At 40.9% G+C, this 18,267-nt stretch overlaps 2 protein-coding genes across 3 annotated transcripts in view; one reads left to right on the top strand and one right to left on the bottom strand.

The window, feature by feature from the left end:
• Nucleotides 1–1,651, top strand: part of PRIMPOL (primase and DNA directed polymerase) — a 69,286-nt gene extending 67,635 nt beyond the window's left edge. Inside the window, exon 17 of the mRNA XM_044225630.1 lies at nt 1,580–1,651. Coding sequence (XP_044081565.1) covers nt 1,580–1,585 — 6 coding nt within the window. The 3' untranslated portion in view covers nt 1,586–1,651. The remainder of the gene's footprint in view (nt 1–1,579) is intronic.
• The window catches only part of CENPU (centromere protein U), a 33,703-nt gene that overhangs the window by 1,371 nt on the left and 14,065 nt on the right, over nt 1–18,267 (bottom strand). For both annotated transcript variants that reach the window (XM_044225634.1, XM_044225633.1), the window contains exons 7-12: nt 14,646–14,709; nt 13,486–13,594; nt 3,773–3,851; nt 3,505–3,552; nt 2,425–2,486; nt 413–569 (exon numbers count right to left, since the gene is read on the bottom strand). In XM_044225634.1, coding sequence (XP_044081569.1) covers nt 413–569; nt 2,425–2,486; nt 3,505–3,552; nt 3,773–3,851; nt 13,486–13,594; nt 14,646–14,709 — 519 coding nt within the window. The remainder of the gene's footprint in view (nt 1–412; nt 570–2,424; nt 2,487–3,504; nt 3,553–3,772; nt 3,852–13,485; nt 13,595–14,645; nt 14,710–18,267) is intronic.

Raw genomic sequence — 18,267 nt, 5'->3', positions numbered from 1 at the left:
ATTATATTTTGATTTTTTTCCCTGTAATTTAAATTTCTGTTGATCTGAGCTGGTCCTTGTAACAGCAGCAACATCTGCAGCAAAAATCCAGAAGCAACAAGTTTTATAAAAATAACATACGCCTTTCCCTACTCTAGGTCCCTCTCATGTTTCCCGACTTCTAAAATTAGACCTACTATGAATGGGGGATGACGGCTTATGTCCAGCCATTTCTCTTTGATAAAATCAGCATTTCTAGATTGCTCTCTATTCCTCTAGCCTGAAGTAGCCAAAGAGGCGATGATCACAGGGATGCTGTTTGGGTGACTGTAATGCACCCCATTTCCCTCTCCCCCAAGCTCCTGCCGAAGTACTCCACTGTGCAGGTGCCCTGATCTTCTGAATCACAGTGAAAAATAAAAATTGAAGTTACCGTTTCTTTTACATGAGGTTCTTTTTCTCGAATATCTGAGTAATCTTGATGAAGCTGTCTTAGGTTCGATAAGAAACACGCCGCATTCCTGAGGGAAGATTTTCTCTCCTTAAGTTCGTCATATTTGACTTGTAGTTGTTTCAGCTGTGGTTCTAACCTGCAACGACGAAACCATTTCCCCCAAATGAATGCCTACGGCCAAGTGGAATAGCCAAGGGGTAGGAGGCTGAGTGCCGGGTCCACTGAGGCAGGACCACGCAGGGGAGGGGGACTAGGTCTTTAAAGAATCTTCAGTTCTGAAATTATGTGTGACAGGGTCTAGGTTTCAATTTAAAATATAGACAAAACTCTGAAATACGATACACAGTAGCTGGAAATGAAACCCACAGAAGAAGATGCCTTGTACATCCCACAGCCCATCCGGTCACTTTGAGGGAGCTGTGGTTTACTCCTCCTGGCCTCGGCCAGGGGCTCTCATGCTACAGGGCAACAGCGAAAGCACAGACCAAAGGCCTTCCCTCTGCCCATCTGCCAAGGTCCAGTACAACCCGTGGAAAAATTATCCGAGTGCCTGGATGAAAAATGCACGGGTAAACTACTTTCAACTACTTCCTCTCTGTGTCTTAGTTTCTTACCTGTAAAATAAAAAGGGATGGCTTGAATTTTATGGACAAAAAAAGGGATAGGCTACCAATTTTTTATTCTCTTACAGACAAAAAGCAGCTGTCCTCTAATACAATTTTTAGAAGAGTCCTTTTAACAGTTGTGTCTGTTGAACAAATGCAGCATTATGGAAAGACAAGGGCTGTGGTCAGGGGCACAGGGCTGGTATTCAGTCTGCGACATGAGATCCTGGCCCCCCACTTCCTCGGGCGGAACTGTGGGTAGGTACCTCTCCCCCAGGCCAGAGCCTTTCCACCTGTCAATTCAGAATAACCAGACACTGCATTTTTCTTTCTAGGCCTTTTCAAGATATACTTTTCAATGTCTAGAATTATATCTAAAAAAGGAACCAAGAGGCTGGTCTTTAACGAAAATGTCTTTTTCTTATTAAACAGACATCATATCCCCATAATCCTGGGAGATGGGTTAACAAGCAAATATCTGAAGCCTGCAGGCCGGTGCCCCGCGCACCAAGGAAGCTTGTTCAAATGTGGTTTTCTTTAGGCCTGAGCCCCTGGAAACTTTTCCCCAGTCCGGCACTGGCCCAGGCGGGACAGGGGAGCCAACGCGCTGGACCCTCTCCCAAACCTCTCTGGCATTCCAGTCTCAGACTCGGCACTGGAATTACAGGTGCTCTTTTCTGATCATGCCACTTTCTCGCCCTGTTTTGCAACACTCTTCGGAGCACAGAGTGGACCTGACTGCTGCTCCTTCTGCTGCTCTAGGACCCCTTCAGCCAGTCCTCCTGGCCGCACGGAAGGCCTCCTGAGCCCTGCGTGCAGGCGACCCCACCGCGGGGTCCCAGGGTCCTAGACCCCGCACACGGGGGCCTGTTCACATCACACAAGCACCACGCCAGCGACCACAGTAACAAGAACCGGTAACACACATGGCACCAGCTGAATGGCATCGCCGCGAAGCACTCCGCGTGTTTAGTCATTTAGCCCTCCCGGCGCCCCGGGAGGGGTGGGTATCGTGCTCCTTTACTGAAGAGGAACTGAAGCCCTGGGAAGGTCAGCAGCCTGACCCAAGGGGGCACAGCCGGTAAGTAGCTGAACTGGGTTTGAACCTGGGTATCCAGTCCCAGAGTCTGCACACTAAATCTCTACGTGGGCTGCCTCGTGGGCCGGGGTCAGATCTGGCCGCAGACAGATCCGGGCCGAACTCTCTTTTGCCAAAAGCTCCCGCTCCGCAGCACGACCACCTTCACTGAGCTTCCAGACACCAAGAACACCTGGGATCGCAGGACAATACAGACCTCAGCGGTGGGCCCCCCCCACCCCTACTGTACTGTAATCACATCCCTTCAGGTAAGTTCTTAGAGGAGCTTAGATAAGACATTATCTTACCGAAGCAGTTCATCCTGGAGTTCAAGCAAACGCTGCCTTTTCTTTTCAATATCTGAAATAATCTAAAGCAAGACAACAATTTGTTAAAATAACTCCCTAAATATTCCAGCACTGCTAGCGACCCTGTACCAGGTGTTAGAGGTGGAGTGGGAAAGAGACCGCAGGGGCATTTACTCCAAGACAACTCTAAAGGGGAAGCAGGGGCCAGACCTTTCAGACCCCACGAGCCATCCAGTAAGGAGTTGGGATTTTATGTAGGTACACCAGGAAAATGCTGATGCAGGAGACTGCCCAAATCCAATCTGTGTTTTAAAGAGATTATTTATATATTACAGATTATTATTTCAGCCGTCCCTTTTAGGGACACTGGACACTCGGACGGTTCCCTTGCAAGGAATGCAGAGCTGACCAGCAGGACAATGAAACTGAAGGAGAACAACCCAGCGAAGGTCTGTAAGTCGTGGAAACAAAAATATATGCGTTTCAACTGCATTTCTATTATAAATGTGAAGGGGGAGCCGCTCTTCCAATCCTGGATTCATGCAAGTGTGGAGCTCAGAGGTCATCTGGTCACACACACACCCCGATGGGCAAGTAAGGCCCGGGGCTCCCTGACTTGTTTCTCCTCACATATCCTCGTGGTACAGAGTTTCTAAGAAGGTGGGACAACACTGAAGTAGAAGAACCAGGACAAGAGATGAGGTCGCTGAACCCTTACCACCGTATTCTTCCCAGGCTGTCCCTTGACTTGAGACTGGAACAGTTCTTTATGCTAAAAGGTTTTATTCTTTGACAGCCACAAAAGCAATAAATATGTATTACTTGATAATTAGTTACAGTTAATACCATGGAAGTCGTTATTTGGGCCTTGATAGCTGCCTTAGGCTGGCTGGGAGCCCCATCCCTTCGCGTGCACACCCACACACCCACAAGACCAACCGGATAAAAGCCTGACTTAAAAAAAAAAAAACCTTCGACAAAGCAAAGGTCCTGAAAGCCAGAGTCAAGGGCGTTACTTAGCTCTGCATGGCTCAGTGGCCCACGTGACTGTCTGCATCTAATCACACACACGTGACTTACCTTCGTGTTCTTCCTTTTCAGAGTTTTTGACATCTGGACTTCTTTAAGCTGCACAAAAGAAAAAAATATTTGTGCATTTTCCAAAATTAAAATGTTTATTAACTTACGATCTATTGCATTTAGTTTAAAAACAACCTGTGAAACAGGAACAGTTCTAATGAGCTCTTTACCATATCACTAGCACATGAGATCTTTTCTAGGATAACCGTCCGCTGCCGCAGGATGAGCGTACAAACTGAGTCTGACAAATTTATGTCAACGAACTTACCGTTTTGATGAGTTCTTCTTTCATATTAGAATGAAATTTTTTGATGGCTTCCTTAAAAATTTTAGATTCTACTTTTTGCCTATAGCAGGGGAAAAAAAAGATCAGACTAGGTATTATATAAAGGACTTTGAAAGGTGTGTTTCATTTTCTTAGCACATCAACAAACCACAATTAGACATACACCATTTTGAAGATCTAAAACGGGATGGCTAGAGATATTTCTCAGGCTTAAAAAAAAAAACTAAAGGTGTGCCTGGGTGGCTAAGTTGGTTAAGCATCTGCCTTAGGTTCAGGTCATGATCCTGAGGTCTTTGGATCGAGCCCAGTGGTGGGTTCCCTGCTCAGCATAGAGTATACCACTCCCTCTGCCCCTTCTACACCCCCACCTTCCCAGCTCATGCTGTTTCTCTCAAATAAATAAAATCTTAAAAAAAAAAACCCAAACACTACAAACAGCCTCAACAGAAGAGAAGGAACAGGAATTCTTTTTCCCTAAGCCTTGGAGTATGTGGTTAGCTTCACTCCCTGATACTGGCTATGTCCACAGGTGAAGGCAAGTGACGTAGAAAGGTGTACAGCCAGTCCCTCTCCTTTTCCTGGCACTGGATCCAATGAGCGGGAGACTTCAGCCCCTCCCTGCCTGCCAACAACTGGAGGAATAATTGTGTGACACATCTGGACTGCCCAAGAAGTAAGTAGGGAGAAGTCAGCGGCACTGACACAGCTGAACGTACAGTTCTTCAAAACCATGCAGAGCTCACCCTAACAAACTGGTTCTGGTCCCCGTCATCAGAGGAGGGCCCAAGGCTCCCAGTCTGGCGTGCAGCAGTGGCAGCCATCTTCCAGGACAGCCGTGACCCCCTACTCTGCCTCAGCCCCGTAGGGTACTAGAAAGGGTCCTTTGAATCGAAAGTAACAAATACTCTATATAAATGACAGGTGATTAGAAAATGGTTTCTCTCTTGGGGGAGATCCATGAGAAGGAAAAGGTACTCAGGAGAAGGGGGCTAAGCGAAGCGTGACACAAGAGAAGGCCTGTACTTTCGAATACAGATCTTTGTAAAAGGTCTCATTAGAAAAGTGTTAGAAGTGTGTTTCTAGTGACATCAGCAAGATAGTGGAATAGAAAGCCCCAAGCCAGATTCCCCGCATAGGGATACCAATTTAACAACTATATACAGCCCAAAAGGCCTTGTGAGAATCCCAGAAACCAATCAAGTTGCAGGCAAGTTCAAAGTCAGGAACAATCCTACTGAAACAGGTAAGAAAAGTGGCTTCATATCAACTTGGACAGCCCACCTTCCAAGCCAGCACAGCTTGGTTCAATCGAGAAGCTCCGTGCGTGGTAAAGAAAAGAATGGAACGTAGGTCCAAGGTTCTGGCTTTTCGGAGGCTGCCCAAGGGCCTCCCCTCCATCTTTCCCAATCCTGGAGGATAACGGAAGCAGCGTACTTGGGAATGCCTGGCTGCCATGGGGAAGAGAGCTCAGCGGCTGCTCTAGTAAGAGAAGCAGCAATGCCACTCACAGGATAGCAGGACAAATGGCCCAGCTCATACCTTCTCCCTTGGCAGGGAAAGAGAAGAGAAGAAGGTTATCCAACATTTGGAATGGTTTCTGTGTCACCTGAAGTAGAGCAGTGGTGATAACAAATATTTTGGATGCCTCTGGTCGGAGAAACCACAAAGGAGCTCAGCACCTTGTTGCAGCACGACAGAACCTACAGTACCACCGAGAGACACCAGAGGGAGCTCTAGTCTTCAGAGATCACAAATCCCTAAAAAAGAAGCAAAACCTCTCTAGTTGGAAAATTGCATGCTCAAGGCCAAAGAAGATACACCCCCAGAAAGGATTAAGGGACCACCCAGGCTGACTGGCAAAGGCCTTCCCCTGTACAAATCCAGTATGTAAAGACCAGGAGGGGTGGCTGCTTTTTATATGTACAAAACACTGCAAAAAATAATAAAGCACTAGAAACAAAACATAACCCAACCAAGTGGGGGGAAAAATCCCGAGAAATAGACTTTAAATAAAGAAATGGAAACCTATGAATTAGCAAATTCATAACAAATACATAACATTCATAAGCAAATTCCTAACTCAAAAATAGTAATCTTAATGAAGCTCAATGTGCTATAAGAAAACACATGAATAAAATACATCAGGAAAATGGTGCATAAACAAAATGAGAATGTCAACAAAGAAAACTTATAAAAAGAATCAAATTCTGGAGCTGAATAATACAATGACAATTGAAAAAGTCACTAGATGGGTTCACAGTAGATTTGATCAAGCAGAGGAAAGAAATGGCATTTGAAAATTATCAAGTCTTTTGAAACTATCAAGGTGGAAGAACAAAAAGAAGAATGAAGTGGAGAACTTTTGAGATTTATGGGAACCATTCAATATACCATTATGTGTGTTACAAGTAACCCCGAAAAGGAGGAACAGAAAGGAGCAGAGAACATGTTTGAAGAAATGCTCCAGAATTCCCAAATCTGAGGATGGAAATGGACACCCAAATTCAGAAAGCTCAAAAGACCTCAACTAAGAGGAACCCAAAGAGGCCCACACTGACACACATGATATTCAAACTGTCAAAATTCAAAGGCAAAAATAGAATCCTGAAGGTAGCAAGAGAAAAGCAAATTGTCATGTACAAAGGAACTCCCATAACATTGTCAGTGGATTTCTCAGCAGAGACATTATAGGACAGAGGATGGGATGATGTGTACAAAGCACTGAAAGAAAAAAGTGCCATCTAAGAATACTATACCTGGCAGAATTATCCTACAGAAATCAAGGAGAAATAAAGACTTTCCCAGATAAGCAAAGGCTGGGTTCATCATCACTAGACCTGCCTTATAAGAATTACTAAAGGGAGTCCTTCAAGTTGAAAAAAAAAGGACAACAGACAATAACACAAAAGTATATGAAAATATAAAGGTCTCTGGTAAAGGTAAATATACAGATGGATAAAGACCCCATAAAACTGTGATAGTAATGCACAGATCACGTTTAATACTGATACAGAATTTAAAAGATAAAAGCATAAAAAACTATGAAACTGTGTCTAATGGTAAAAAAACAAAAAGGTGAAATCTGTGCTATCAATAACAAAGTGTTGTTTATCCCCATAGAGTGAGGGAGGGAGACATAAAGTAGGCGACTGAGGTTAAGTTATCATTTTGAAGCAGACTGCTATTAAAATCATTTATGTCACCCCCAGTGTATGCACACACATTTACACACAAAATCTACAGAAGCACAAAAGAACAGTGAATCAAGACATGTCACTACAAAAAAAAAAAAAAAAAGAAAGAAAGAAAATCAATGAAACACAAAGGAAGGTGAGGAGAGAGGAAAAGAACTAAACAACTATAAGACTTAGAGAAAACAAAAGAATTCAGTAGTAAGTCTGTCATTATCAGGAATTCCCCAATCAAAAGAAATCAAGTGGCTGACTAGATTTAAAAAAGAAAAAAAAAAAAGATCCAACTGCATGCTTTCTACAAGAGACTCACTTTTTAGTTAGGTAAGGAAATATACAGGCTAAAGGCAAAAAAGATACTCCATCAAATGGTAACCAAAAGACAGCAGTGGTGACCATACTTACATTGGACAAAATAGACAAAGTCAAAAATAGTCACAAAGGAAGAATATTATGTAATGAAAAAAAGGTCAGTTCACCAGGAAAATATAAAAGCTATATGTGCACCCAACACTGGAGCAATTCAACAATTCTGAATTAACAGAACTGAAGGGGGAAACAGGCAGTAACACAGGAAGAGTACGTTATTTCAATACTTCACTTTCAACAATACATCAACCAGACAGAGGATAAAACAGGAAGATAAAAAAAACAGGAGATTTGAACAAAACTATAAACCAAATGGATCTAAATCACCTACATAGAACATTCCATCCAATAACAGAATCCACATTCTTCTGACAAGCACAAAGAACATTCTCCAAGACAGATCACATGTTAGGTGACAAAATAAGTCTTAACCAATTTAATTCAACTGAAATCATGCTGAGTGTCTTATGGGACCACAGTGGAACAAAACTAGAAATCAACAGCAAAAGGAAACCCAGAAAACTCACAAATATGTGGAAATTAAACAATACATTCATAAACTACCAATTGTTCAAACAATAACAAGGGAAATCAGAAAATATCTTGGAACAAATGAGAACAAAAACAATTACCAACACTTATGGGATGCAGCAAAAGCAGTACTAAGAAGCTGATACCAATAAACACGTACATTAAAAAGAAGAAATACTTCAAATCAACAACCTAACTTTACACCTCAAGAAACTAGAAAAAGATCAAAGTTAGCACTAGCATAATGAAGAACAGTAAATATTAGAGCAGAAATAAATAAAATGAAAAACAGGAAAAAGAATTTACCTAATAGTTTTGTTTTTTTTTTTTAAAAGATTTATTTATTTGACAGAGATCACAAGTAGGCAGAAAGGCAGGCAGAGGGGCGGGGGGAAGCAGGCTCCCTGCTGAGAAGAGAGCCAGATGTGGGGCTCAATACCAGGACCCTGGGATCACAACCTGAGCTGAAGGCAGAGGCTTTAACCTGCTGAGCCACCCAGGCGCCCCCTAATAGTTTTTTGAAGAGATCAACAGAACGGACCAATCCTTAGATAGACTAAGAAAAAAAAGACTAAGAAAATGAAAGAGCAGGCATTACAACTGATGCCACAGAAGTAAAAAGCCTCATAAGAGACTGCTGTGAACAATTACAAGCCCACAAACTGGGTAACCTTGAAGAAATGCAGAAATTCTAAGAACATAAAGCCTGCTAAGATTGAATCAGGAAGAAATAAAAAATATGTTCAAACATGGCTGGTAAAGGAGACTGGATCACTAATCAAAAACCTCCTATCTAAGACCCCCAAACCAGGTGGCTTCACTAGAGAATTCTACCAAATATTTGAAAAAGAATTAACAATCCCTCTCAAACTCTTACAAGAAATTTAAGTGGGGGAAGGAAACACTTCCAAACTTATTTTATGAGCCTGGCATTACCCTGACAACAAAATCAGACAAAGATACTCAAAGAAAAAATGAAAGACCAATATCCTTATTAATGCAAAACTCCCCAACAAAATACTTGTAAAGGGAATTCAACAACACATTTAAATGATTATACATCATGAAGTGGATTTCTGGAATGCAAGGATAGCTCAACATAAGAAATACAATCAATGCAACACACAATAACAGAACGGAAGGACAAAAGCCATATGAGCATCTCAATTGATAGAGGAAAAACACCCGAAAAAATCCAACACACTTTCATAATAAAAACTCTCAAGAAACTATGAATAGAAGGAAATTACATCAATATAAAGGCCATACATGAAAAGGCTACAGCTAACATCATACTCAGTGGTGAAAGTTAAAAGCTATTGCCCTCAGACCAGGAACAAAGTGGGGATGCCTCACTTGCCATTACTATTCAACACAGTACTGGGAATATTAGCCAAAGCAATTAGGTAAGAAAAAGAACTAAATGGTATCCAACTGGAAAAGAAGTAAAATTACCTCTGTCATAGAGGTTCCCTGTTCCCTCTGTCATAGAGGACATGATTTTATATGTGGAAAAACCTGAAGATCCCATACACACACAGAAACTGTTAGAATAAACAAATTCAGCAAGATTGCAGGATACAAAAATGAACATACAGAAAACAGTTGCATTTCTATATACTAACAATGAACAGTCCAAAAAGGTAATTAGGAAAACAATCCCATTTACAATAGCATCAAAAAGAACAAAATACTTAGAAATAAATTTAACCAAGGAGGTAAAATATTTATACACCGAAAACTATAAAAACATTGTTGAAAGAAATTGGGGATACAAATAAAAGGAAAAACATCCCATGTTCATGGACTGGAAGCCAAAGCAATCTATAGATTCAATACAGTAACTACTAAATTTCCAATGGCTTTTTTGCAGAAACAGAAAATAAAAATCCTAAACTTCATATGGAATCTGAAAGGACACCAAATAGTCAAAACAATCTTGAGAGAGCAAACCAAGTACTTAACACTACTGAATTGTATACTTAAAAACGGTTAAGATGGTAAATTTTATGGTACATAAATGCACATTTAAATAAAAATAAATTTTAAAAATAAAAATTCATAATTAAAAAGTTCATCAGCTCTAACTTTAAAAAAGGTATTTCTAATATAAATATGAAATCATGACTTTAAGATGTTAAAAAATTAGAAAACTGGTTATAAAAAATTAGGAAAACTGGTGAGATCTTTCTGCATATGGCTTACAATGATAATAATTTTAGTAGACTATACCAACTGAAATGGTGGTGGTCTACATACAATAGCCGGACCCAACTTTTTCAAATTCTAGTACCTTAAAAATCTGGTCACTTCCCTACAAATAACTGAATAATTGAATCAGTTATAAAATAGCCTATGTTTTTACTGTCTGCCTTTCATGGCCTATTTCCCTAATTATATATACATTGGTAAATTGCTTACAATCTGTAAACTTAGCAAATTATTCAGGTGTGAGTTCCAGATATAGGGTACTAAAAACAGTACACCCTCAAATATTTAACTTGATTTTGAATAAAACTTTTCATGTGGTTGAGAATACTTTAGGTTAAGAAAATAAAACAAGACCAGTGATTCTACCAGAATCATGCGGTATGACAAAAACACAAGGGTATGTGATTAAGACTGATGAATCACGGACCTGTACCCCTGAAACAAATTATACATTATTCAATTAAAAAAAAAAGTCCATGAAGTGCCTGGCTGGCTCAGTCGCTAGTGTATGCGACTCTTGATCTCAGGATCATGAGTTCAAGTCCCACACTGGGCCTGGAGCCTATTTAAAAAAAAAAAAAGGCTAACAAAAATACTACAGCTCTTCTAAATCATTCTCTTGTAAATCAGCTCTTCTAAATCATCAAGAACACTATGCTAAAAGGTAAGATATTGCCATTTTGCTAAAATAAAAGAAATCTTTAAGTCTTTTCTTCCTTTGAAGAGATTTAGGAGTGGGAAGAGTGACACAGTCAAGAGCTGGTCTCTAGTCAGAGACCTGTACCAATTTTAACCACACACTGGCTTTAGACCATACAGTACCAAAGAGAACATACACTACAGAAGAATAAAACCGACAATTCCCACAAAGATGCTAAGTTAGCGTGACAGGCTAGCTCCTTTCCCCAAGATCAATCCCAGAAGAACCAAAGAGGGAAAACTCCCTCAAAATGGGGAAAGCTGTGAAAAACGCGGAGGTGAGAGGAGGAGGTATTTAGAATGGGTGAACCGGTGAGAGGGACAGGGGCTGTGGCCCAGCACCAGAAGGGAGACATAGAGGTTGGCCTCCGCTTCTTCCCCAGCATGATTCTCACAAGCTGCGCCGAAGAGCCGCAGCCAATGTCTGTCTCTGTCCCTGTGCCTCCGAGAGTCAAACCTGGGCTGCGACTACGGGGCCTGGAAAGCAACGTGGAGACTACCTTTGGCCGGTTGTCTCCTCCCCGTTCCCCTGCCAAACCCCCAGGGCTGGAGAATGATAATCTAAGGATTAGATTCGCTACTGAGAGCTGGCGGGCCAAGCTTAAGCCCAGGCCGGACAGGTTACCAGGTGGGGTAAGTGAGGCTTTCCTCCCTAGACCTTAGCCAGCCCCCTCCCTGGCACTCCTGGGAATGGACAGGAATCACGGCTTGGTCTTCCCTTACATACACTGTCTGTGTGACAGAAAAGCTGACAGACGGAGGTACATAAGCTCATCGGCTAGAGGAACAACAGAGGAACACAACTATATTAAAGAGAAAACAAATTATTAGACCAGAAATTCTAAGAGCAGGAGGTATTTCAAAATAAGTAAGACAGTATTTTGAAATTAGCCTAATAAATATTCTATGGAGGACAGTAGCAACATATAACATGACATAAAGGGAACCAAATAGAAATGTTAGACAGAACGTCATAAGGCTACATTACAAGACTGGGTAGATGAGATAAATGGCATTTTGGAAATACCAGAGAAATAGCAAGTTAGCAAAGTTCTTGTTTCTAGACTGAGGAAATCTAGAAAAACAAAGCAGAGGACAAGGATATAGCATTAGAGAGATCAAAAATATTTTTAATTTTGGAGTAAAAAAGAACCACCTTAGACTGGAAAAGTGAGACCCAACAGAGTGAAATTAAAGAATATCACACACAAAATATTCTAAAAGCTTAGAGAAAAATAGCAGATCACATATAAACAAGACTGACAGACACCAAATTTTCCAAATCAATACTAGATGCTAAAGAAGACAAAGGAACAGTGACTCCAAAGTATTTAAGGAAATTATTTGGAACCTAGAATACTACATTGAGCTAAACTGTCCTTCAAATTCAATGTCATGACCAAAATAATCCAAAGGAGTTAGACATATTTACAGCACAAAGAGCCACACTCACAAATGTTGGGATAAACACTTAAATAAGAAAAGAGACATTACCAAAAGTTGTCCTAAGAAATGTATGACATGAAGGTGAGCAAATAAATGCCTTAATAAGGTTTGCTGCGGTCTTAAAAATAGAGAGGAGAAAACAATGTATCTTACCCCAGAATTAAAAATCTCTGGGGTAGGGGAATGGGAGAGGTGACCAAGAGTTAAGAGAGCTTGACAGAGTTCTAATCTTACTAGTGGAGAGTTATAAATTTTATTTTTTTTTTAAAAAGTTATAACTAAAAACATCAAAGGAGAACCAAAAAAACTAAAGTAAAAACAACACATCAACACATTCTTCCAAATATATTGGTAATTGTATGTGAATTGACTGAAGTCAAGAAAGATGGATACATTGGATTTAAACTTTACTGTTTTTTTTAAAGATTTTATTTATTTGAGAGAGAGTACACGCAAGTGCATGTGTGAAAGAGAGCAGGAGCAGTGGGAAAGGGGCAGAGGGAGAGAAGAAGCGGCTCCCCACTGCAGGGAACCCAATGCAGGGTTGGACCCCAGGACCCTGACATCATGACCTGAGCCAAAAGCAGACGCTTAACTGACTGAGCCACCCAGGTACCCCTAAACTTTACTATTTCTTATAAAAAATTATTTTAAGGTCAGACAAAGGCTGGAAATAAAAGGAAGTAAAAAGAATGTAAGTTCTAGCAAATCTTAGCAAAAGAAATCTAGTGACACAATACTGGTATCGGATAAAACAGATTTTAAGACCAAAACACTTTTAGGAATGGAGAGGGTACTACAGAAGGATAAAATGTTCAGACTACAAGACAGAGCAATTAAATGTGATGTCCTAACAGAATAGTCTCTAAATATATATAGCATAAACTGATAAAAGAATCAGGAAAAACAATACTGATTCGACATAGATCCAATAATTAGATTCCCCATAGATTATGTGCTAGGTAGGCTATAAAGAAAGCCTCAAAATTACAGAAAATATCACCAGTCTCTCAAATTTGATCACATGTTTTAAGACACAGGTTAATATAAAAATATAAATTAAGAAGTCACATATTTGGGCATACCAAAACATACTACTAAATAATTCACAAGATTAAAGAAAAAATTATAATGGAAATGTAAAAATTCATCAACTAGGTGATGAAAACACAACAGAAGCCATGGGATGAGCAAAGTGATGCTTCAAGGAACGTTCACTGGGCACGTATATCACGTCGGAAGACTTACTCATACTCCAGGATGGTCTTCTCAAAGGCAGACAAAACGACATCTAACTCTGAGATGTCACTGGCTTTCTTTCCTTTCAGACACCAAATAGGTTGAGAGTCGGAACGATCTGGAATATTAAGAGAAGTCCATTTAACATACTGAACATATTTTGGCTCTAGGCCCAGGGTTCTGAAAGCCCACAACAAAAACCATCCCACCAAATTGCCAGAAAGAGCTGTGGTTGGAGAGGCACAAGGAAGGAGCCAACTCACCTCTCCCTAAGCCAGTGCAAGCTAAAAACTCGCCTCTCCGAGGTCACTAACTGCCCCCCCCCCGTTCTCCCATTTCTGCCAGAAGAGCCTAACGCACTGCTGACTCAGAGCTCCCTGGTCCACCCAACACCGCTGGTCAGAGAGCTCTTTGTGAATTACAGTTCCGTAATTTTAATCTACCTCACAGATCACTTCTGGAACACACAGCCATTCCTCAGTGTGCTGATCTGGTTTTAGCAATGTGGGCAAAAGGTCACGCACCGAGTAAAATTGGGTTGTACGATACTTAATGATAAGGATATGATCCCATCTGGGATAAGGATAAGATCCCATCTGGGGTGGGCAGTTGAGGTAGAAGGATTGAAGAGTATACACCATAAAGCAGGGGGGCTCTTTTTGGATGAGGGGATTGTAGGTGATTTTTTCTTCCTTTCTACACTTTCCAAATTTTCTAAACATATATGACTTATCTTTTAAAAGAAATGAAGGGGAGAAAATGCTTTATTTTCCTCCCATTTTTCAAAAAATTTCGACTTGTAGCAATAAAAATGCAGATGAATCTCAAGTTACGCCAAGTGAAAAAAAAAAAAAAAGAACCTTATTCAGAAGGGCGAAACCACGTTATGTGTTCAGCAAGGTTTCAACACTGTGATGAAAAATTAAGGCGATAGAGCAGGTGTAACAGTAAAATCTAACCCTATAAATACATATTGTAAGAGTCCTTCAGCTTTGTTGTAGGTTGAAAATTTTCATGACAGATGTCGGGAAAAAAATCAGTTACTACAAATACACATATTCTTAGCTTTTTAAAGTAGCAATTTTATATACTTATAATTTACTACTTTAACAAAGTTTTTAAAATAAAATTCTTGAATGCTTGATAAGGTATAAAACACTATTCTGTACCTGAGTCTCTGGCTTCACTTCTTGATTTCTTCTTTCTGCCACAAAACACCTTTTTCTGAGTTTTCTACAAAAAAAAATTGCAAAGATGTTTAAGAAAAGTTTTCCTTCTCTTAAAACGTAAGTATTCTGAGCACAGTATTATCAAACACTTAATCACTTAATTCTGGCTGTTACTCTCATTTAGGTCTAAATTATTTTTTTATTATCATATAATGTATTACCTGCCCCGGTACAGGTCTGTGAATCACCAGGTTTACACACTTCACAGCACTCACCATAGCACAGACCCTCCCCGATGTCCATCACCCCACCACCCCATGCCTCCCATGCTCCGCCCCCCCCAGCAACCCTCCTCATTTAGTTCTAAATTATTATGTATATAATCTAATACAAAGAGACACTGAAAAATTAAATGGTCTCAAAAAGTAAATAAAACTTCCAGTTGGCTTTTAACTATGGTTGCCTTGCAGGCACCTGGGTGGCTCAGTTGGTTAGGCGTCTGCCTTGGGCTCAGGTCATGATCCTGGGGTTCTGAGATCCAGTCCTGCCTCAGGCTCCCTGCTCAGCGAGGAGTCTGCTTCTCCCTCTGCCTCTCCCCTATCCCCTGGCTTGCGCTCTTTCTTTTAAATAAATAAAAATTTTTAAGAAATAAACTAAAAAGGCTTTTTAGGCAGCACTGTAATTCAACAGGATTGAGAAACACTACCCTGAGTAAGGCCTACCCTAGACCCACCCTAACAAACCCTAAAACCAATCTCAGACCAGATTCACTAGAAAGAGCCTGGAGGTTGTAAACAGAATTCAACGATGACCCCCCAGGGATTTGTAGAACTCCCTTCCCTTGCATGTGGGTGGCTGCTGTGAATAAGATGGGGCGCTCATTCTTCCTCTTAGGTCACCGTATAGAAGACTCCGCTGTAGCTGACTAGAGAGATTCTTTGGCTTTTTTAGATGGTAGCTGCCATGTTAGGGCCATGAGACCAAGACCTAACGGTGACCCCCAGCTTCAACCAGAGAGAACCTCAGGTCTGCAAAGGCAACCAACTAAATTCTACCAACAATCTGAATGATCTGACGTGAGGACCAGGAGTCTCACATAAGATTTCTGTTCTACCCAGCACCTTGATTTCAGACTCGTAGGACCCTGAGTGGAGAATCTGGCTAAGGTGGCCTGGACCTGTGACCTACAGAAATTGTGAGTCATAACAGTGTTGTTTTAAGTCACAAAGTTTGTGGTAATTTATCATGCAACAATTATAGCAGAGGTTGAGTCGCAGAGAGTTTGAGCTGCTTGGAAAATATGTTAGGCCTTCCACAAATTGACCCTAACAAAAGATAAAGATAAAAAGTCAACATTCCTAAGACGACGAGAGAATTCAGAGTCTCAACAACCTGTCAACAGTATCCAATACACAATCCGAAAGTACTAAATTAATAATGTTATACAAAAAATGTGACCCACAGTCAAAACAAAACAAAAATACTCAAGAGAAATGAACACCAAGTCAGCCCAGAGCAAAGACATTGAAGCAGGTGTCACAGATATGTCCCAAAGAAGTAAAAGGAAATGGTGGTCTAAATGACTACAAAAACTCAGGATACCTTAGCAGAGAAACTATATTTAGAAAACAAAACTAAATGGAAATTCTAGAACCAAAGAGCACAGAACTGAGGAGTCACTGGGTCGTGTTTCAGTTTCCCGTGGCTGCTATAGTTACCACAACTTGGTGGCTTAAAACAGAAACAGAAATTCTCCAACAGTTCTGGGGGGCAGAAGTCTGAAATCAGCTTCAGTGGGCCAAAATACAGGTGTTGGCAAGACACGGTTCCCTCCAGGGACTTGGGTCCCTGGGCGTATTGTGTGGGATCCCACAGCTCCCACACAGACACCATTCCCTGTGGCTGGATGCCCCACTGTCATTGCTGTGGTGGGCAGGGGGACGACACTAAGGCCGTCTCACTAAGCCATGACGCTCTTGCTTCTGTCTTTAAAGCTGTCTCTTGCAGAGCAGCCTATAGTTAGCCAGTCTCTGCCCCGTAGTTGTAATGCTTAGTTCACTTCCTTTCGATGTATAACTGTTACTGCGGTTGGGTGTAAGTCGGCCATATTGATCTTTGTCTTCCGTTCACCTATTTCACCCCACTCTTGCACACTCTCCAGAAGCCCATTTGCTTTTGATGTAATTTTAAATATCCTTAGGTTCAAGTCTACCATCCTCCTTACTGTTTTCCACTGGCCTTTTGTTTTTTTCCTTCTGTTGCTAATTTTGGATTAACTGAACATATTTTGGTTTTCCATTTTCCTTGCTCAATTGGCTTCTCAGCTATGCCTCTGAATTTTTAAAGAATGGTTGCTTTTGGGTTAAAAATGTGCATCCTTGAGTTAACAAAGGCTACTTAGAATCAGTATGTGAACACGTCATACATTCTGCTTCCTGAGAGTCAACTACTTCCCACCACATGAATCTCATGACATGACCACATTCTTCCCTTTATCTGTCACCCTCTGTGCTGCTCTGGTCACAGGTTTTACTTCTACATTCGTTGTAACCCAACCTTCCAGTGTTGTCATTTTTGCTTGAAAGAACTATTTCTTAAGGAAATTATGAGAAGAAAAAAAATACATAGTTTCTGTTACCCACTCATTTTTTTAGAATTTAGTCTCTTCAAGTAGGCTCCAAGCCCAACATGGGCTCAAACTCACGATTCTGAGGTCTCCTGCTCTGCAGACTGAGCCAGCAGGCACCCCCTCCAAACACCCCACTTTGTAATCCTTCGATTTTTCTTTTCCAGTTGTCTTTTTCTCCTTCCTATAGATCTGTATTTCCTTCTGATACCTTTTTTCTTAGCCTAAAGAACATCCTGTAGCATCCTTTTAACAAAGATCAGCTGGCAACAAATTCTCTAAAATTTTCTTTATCTGAAAGTATGTTTATTCACCCTTTTTTAAAGGAAGTATTCACTGATGTAGAATTCTGGGGTGACTTTTTTCCCCTCAGCTCTTGTTGTTTTCTGGTCTCTCTGGTTTCTGTGAGCTGGCTGTGAGACTTGTCATTGCTCCCCTGTATTTATTCTGTCTCTTTCCTCCGGCTGCTGTCAAGGTCTTCTGCCTATCTTTGGTTTTTTGGCATTTTAACTCTGATATGCTTACGTATGGCTTTATCTTGCTTAAGGGTTTACTGAGCTTCTTGGATCTGTAAGTTGGAAAATTCCAGTCATATTTTTAATTTTGCTAGCCCATTCTGACTCTTCTTTCAGTACTCTTATTATACGTATTGTAGATCCTTTGGTATTGTCACAGTTTTCTGTGACTCTGATATTTTTCCCCCCAAAATTTTTCTCTCTGATTTGCAAATTGGATAAACTTTTATTGCTTTGTTTTCAGTTTCACTGACCAATTTGCCATTTCAAATGTGCAGAGAAGGGGGTGTTGCCAGGTGGCTCCACTGGTTAATTCTTGATTTGGGCTCAGGTTGCAGTAGCAGGGCTCCATGCTGGGCGTGGACCGTGCTTGGGATTCTCTCTCTCCCTCTGCACCAGCGCCCATAAATAATGAGAGAGGGAAGGAGGGGGAAAAGGGAAGGAAAGAAGGAAGAAGGGAGGGTCGGTCATTTAGTGAAGG

The sequence above is a fragment of the Neovison vison genome, chromosome 11 (genome assembly GCF_020171115.1).
Source record: "Neovison vison isolate M4711 chromosome 11, ASM_NN_V1, whole genome shotgun sequence".
NCBI classification, from domain to species: Eukaryota; Metazoa; Chordata; class Mammalia; order Carnivora; family Mustelidae; genus Neogale; species Neogale vison.
The sequence above is the reverse complement of the archived record's forward strand: the minus strand, read 5'-3'. Positions and strand labels throughout refer to the sequence as shown.